Consider the following 4,145-nt stretch of genomic DNA (forward strand, 5'->3'; position numbering starts at 1 on the left):
GGTCAAGTTATCTTTATGTCAGCCATCAACACTGATGCTCATTTGTTCTTCAGACGTTTTCTCTAATTCCCCACCTGCCCCTACAACCTGAGGATGGGAGCAAGGGTACCCCTTCCACCCAACAAAAAAAGCTTAACCTGAGATTGAACTTCCATCTTTCAGGTAAGTAGGAACTCAGAGCCAGAGTTACCTTGATTTCTACAAACTCAGAAATGTGATGTTTCTTGAAAATAAAGCAATAGAAACTCATGTTAACACATGCATGATTTATTACACTTGAATCATCTCCATTCAGTGAGAGGGTAGGGTGGTTACGAGCATAAGCTTTGAGTCCAGGTGGATGGGTTTGAAACCAGCCTCTGCCACTTGCTGCATATAATAAAACTCTTTTTTTCTAAGTTCAGTATCCCCATATAAAAAAATGGGGAAAATAATGCTCATCCATTGGTACTGTGTGAAGATTCAGTAATATTTTATAAGATGTCTTAAAAGTGCTTGGCAAGGTGCTCGATACATAGTATGTGTTTAGTAGATAATGATGTGGTGAATGCTGTGAACACTTCCCTGAAAGTCCAAAGTGGTGGGGAGTCATGAAGTCACTGGGGCAATGGCCAAGGTTGGGGGTAAGATCTTCCCTAGAGGTAGGCTGGCTGCTTTTAGTTCAGGGAGTTGAGCTGGCACCCCAAGACTCAAGGAAGTGGATAATACATGCTAATCACTAGGGGTGGGGTGGCCTCTACCATGCTCAGGCATGACCTGGACCTCTGACCTCATGAAGAGCCCGCACAGATGTGCCCCCACAGACCTCAGGCTGCCAGATGATCCCAAATGTACCCTTAGCCCCACACATCTAGCATGTCCCAGAAGCCTATCTGACTATCACTATGCTTGGCCAGAACTGCCAAATCTCTTTAAGGCTGGGCAGGCAGTGGGCTGCAGAGAAAGAGTAGAGGGAGCCAGGAAGCAGGCACCCTCTGTGTGATTTCTGAAGAAACTTCCATCCCAGGACTTCACTGTTGCCATCCATAAATGAAGGACTTGGACAACAACAGGAAGAAAGGGCAACGTTAGAGTGGCTGCTTAGCGTGCAGTGAAAGGAAAGGGTTCCAGAGGAATCAGACTGATTAGTGATCATGGGGGAGGAGTCAGGGCCCAGCTGGGAGTGAAGTGGCCAAGAATGCCTCCAACTCTGATAGCCACAAAGGAGTTCCAGCATCTCATAGACCAAAGAGATCCCCAGGATGGAGGCTGAAAGGCAAGGCAGGACCCTATCCATCCTGTGGCCTGGCACCTGCTCAAAACTCACATATGGCCAGTCGGTACTGCTGGCAGTTCCTGTCATTCCACTGGCCATCTGTGTACATCTCCACACACTTCTCTTTGCCCCGACCCCTGGGTTCCCCTGGGTACCAGTTGGTGTAATTCACAGGGGTTCCATCCAAGTAGTAGAAGTCTCCAGCAGTGGGGCCCTCAACCAGGCCGAGGTAAGCATAAGTGTTGTGTTTCTTCGCAATGCTTGCAATGGCCTCATTCTCCTCTGGACTCCTTGGGGCAGCGATGCGTCCACCTGCTCTGGCACACAACTCTCTAGTGACATCAAAAGCGACTGACTGCCCATTGGTGGAGAAGACCTTCTCTCCCACTGCCAGCATGAACTCCTGGAAACTGAGGACTGAGGGCAGAGAAATCAGATCAGGCAATGTTGTCTCCAAGTCCCTTTCCTTCCTTTTATGCTGTCTTTCTGTTCTCTCCAACCTTTTCATCTCTGCCTCTCTCTCTGTCTTCCCTCCCTCTTCCAACCCTAGTCTTAATTCCCTACTATGTTCTCATCATTCTATTCATTCATTCATCCATTTATTAATCACTTACTGTCTATTATGTGCCAGAAACTGTGCGATTTCCTGGGATTCAACAGACAGCAATATAAGCAGGGGCCTTGCTTCCCCAGGATTTAGGGAGTTAATCCACATCTACTTGTCTCCTCTGGGCTATTTAAAAACTCTGGAAAAGGATGTCCATATCCTCACCTGTCTGTCAAGTCTTTAGATTCTGGGACCTGGGGCTGGGGATGAGGGGAACCTATGGGAGACTCCCCTGCCCTATAAGACCGCAAGTGGTCCCCTTACCACCCATGGACTGCAGGATTTGATGTCTGATCTCATGGAGTGCACTCTGGAGCTCCTCATCTAGATGAGCTGGAAGCCCTGTAAAGAGATCCCCACTAAGATGAGCAGCAGACCAACAACAACCCCCGCTTGCTGCCAAGCAGGCGTGAGGCCAAGGGCAAGCCTGGTATTCTGCCCTTCACTTATCTATAGCCACTGCCCAGGCCACAGTCAACACAGAGCGTGTTCCCATACTCCCTACACACTTGTCCTTTAACATGGCCTTGCACCTGCCCAGCCCCCTCCCTGATCATCTTTCCTGCTGTGTCCTTTCACTAATCTGTCCACTTCTGTGGGGTTTTCTGGTTTCTGGGCAGCAACCTCCCTGCCCCCAACTGTCCATTAAGGGGAAGCATGGTTCTTCACTCTCCTGATGGACCTTGGTTATGGCTCAGAGCTTCAGGGATCCCCTCTGCATGCAGGGTTCCCAATTACATCATCTCTCTGGTCCTTGGTCCACATAACTCTGTACACCCTTCAGAATATCCCAGTGCCTGAGTCCTAGGAGGTGCCTCCTCCATTCCCACTGTTGTCCAGTTTCCCACACCCGACCCCCTGTGTCTCCCTATCAACGGCTGTGATGTGTGGAGCACTTCCAACACCCACCCACCCCTGCGCTGTGGCCCATAATCCAGACACCTCTGATGGCTCTTCTCAACCTCACAGTCCCTTGTCCAGGCTGAACAATATGCCCTTTGGGGACCTGCACGGTTTTGTCTGACGCTTCATCATCCCTCATGTACTGACTGCATGGGCACAGGGTCCAAGTTGCCTCTGCCCACTTGCCCCAACCCACTCACCTGAAGGGCCCCTCTCACCAGGTTCTCCCTTTTCTCCACGCTCCCCAGGGAGTCCAGGAGCTCCAATCATCCCATCTTGTCCAGGGGGGCCTGCCATCCCTCCAGGGGGGCCCATGGGGCCTGAAGAGAGAAGGGATGAGGAGGGGTGGTATCTGTCACCCACATTGGGTTGAAGCTGATATGACTGGACCTCCCTTATCAGCCAGGCTGACTCACCTGTCACTCCATGGGCACCATGACGATGGACCCTCCAGGCCTGCTCTAGTCTAAGGGCCCCAGGAAACTCCCACCATCCAGGTGACACTGGGGCCCAGCCTGGAGCCCTGGACAGATGGTCCTCCTGAAAACAGGTCACTGTCCCTCAGCTCTCCCTCAGTACCTGGAGGTCCAGGGTCTCCTTTGATTCCATCTCTCCCATCCCTTCCTGGAAGCCCATGGGATCCAGGAGTGCCCGGGATGCCAGGGCTTGCAAGACAAACTTCTTTCACATCGCACTCGAGGCCGGAAACTGCCAGCAACAAGAAGGTGAGGGCCAAAGGCCACCGCAGCATGGCGCCCGCCTCAGCAGCTTTTCCTGCAGAAGGGAAGGGCCGTTGCCCATCTGAAGCATTTGTAAAGGTCTCCCCTTGTCAAGATTCAGGCACACAACAGAGCCTGAGGGCCAAGGCAAGTACAGACAGGAGCCCTGGAAAGGCCCAAACTATCCTTGGAAACTCCCAGCATCATCTGGTATCTAACACAGTCTCATGCCCCAAGGCTCTGGACAGAGGTGATATGGTACCTGTGCAGGTGAGGAGTTACAGAGTAAAGGGTTCTGGGGTGTCAGAGGACTTGGGTTCTAATGGAGTCCCTATTTGTTCCTTGCTGTGTGATCATGGGAAACTCACTTCACCTCTCTTGGCTTCAGCTGAAACTTCTGCCCTGGAGGCAATCCTGACCTGCCCTTCCCCAGGCAGTTGAGAGGAAGGATGTGGTCACTCACTCACTCCATCCATCCCTCATACTCTCAGCTACCCTACTTCTAAGTTCTAAGGGGTCAAAATCCTGAGGATGAGCAGAGATGACCAGGGCCCATGGCTTGGCCACTCCACATTAATCAATGATAGGGAGTCCTCGCCTCTCTGCTGCGGGGGGAGGGTCCCTTTCTCCTTGGCAGGCTGTTTGTCCCCTTGCCTCCACC

General features: G+C 51.8%; 1 protein-coding gene across 1 annotated transcript; it reads right to left on the minus strand.

Moving 5' to 3' along the window:
• Positions 1–251: 251 nt before the first annotated feature.
• Positions 252–3,557, minus strand: SFTPA1 (surfactant protein A1). The gene is made up of 4 exons (XM_047762264.1): positions 3,345–3,557; positions 2,966–3,085; positions 2,127–2,204; positions 252–1,672 (listed from the first exon to the last, which is right to left on the minus strand). Exons 1-4 carry the CDS (start codon positions 3,514–3,516, stop codon positions 1,296–1,298), a joined length of 747 nt encoding a protein of 248 aa, XP_047618220.1. The 5' UTR covers positions 3,517–3,557; the 3' UTR covers positions 252–1,295.
• Positions 3,558–4,145: the final 588 nt, after the last annotated feature.

Source organism: Phacochoerus africanus, chromosome 15, assembly GCF_016906955.1.
Source record: "Phacochoerus africanus isolate WHEZ1 chromosome 15, ROS_Pafr_v1, whole genome shotgun sequence".
Taxonomy (NCBI): Eukaryota; Metazoa; Chordata; class Mammalia; order Artiodactyla; family Suidae; genus Phacochoerus; species Phacochoerus africanus.

Bases quoted from the DNA above. Each gene is read 5' to 3' on its own strand.
- SFTPA1 (XM_047762264.1), bottom strand. From the start codon at position 3,516: ATGCTGCGGTGGCCTTTGGCCCTCACCTTCTTGTTGCTGGCAGTTTCC. The intron at 2,205-2,965 runs GTGAGTGGGTTG...ATCTCTTTACAG, and splicing joins TGGTGAGAGGGGCCCTTCAG to GGCTTCCAGCTCATCTAGAT. The intron at 1,673-2,126 runs GTAAGGGGACCA...CTCTGCCCTCAG, and splicing joins AATCCTGCAGTCCATGGGTG to TCCTCAGTTTCCAGGAGTTC.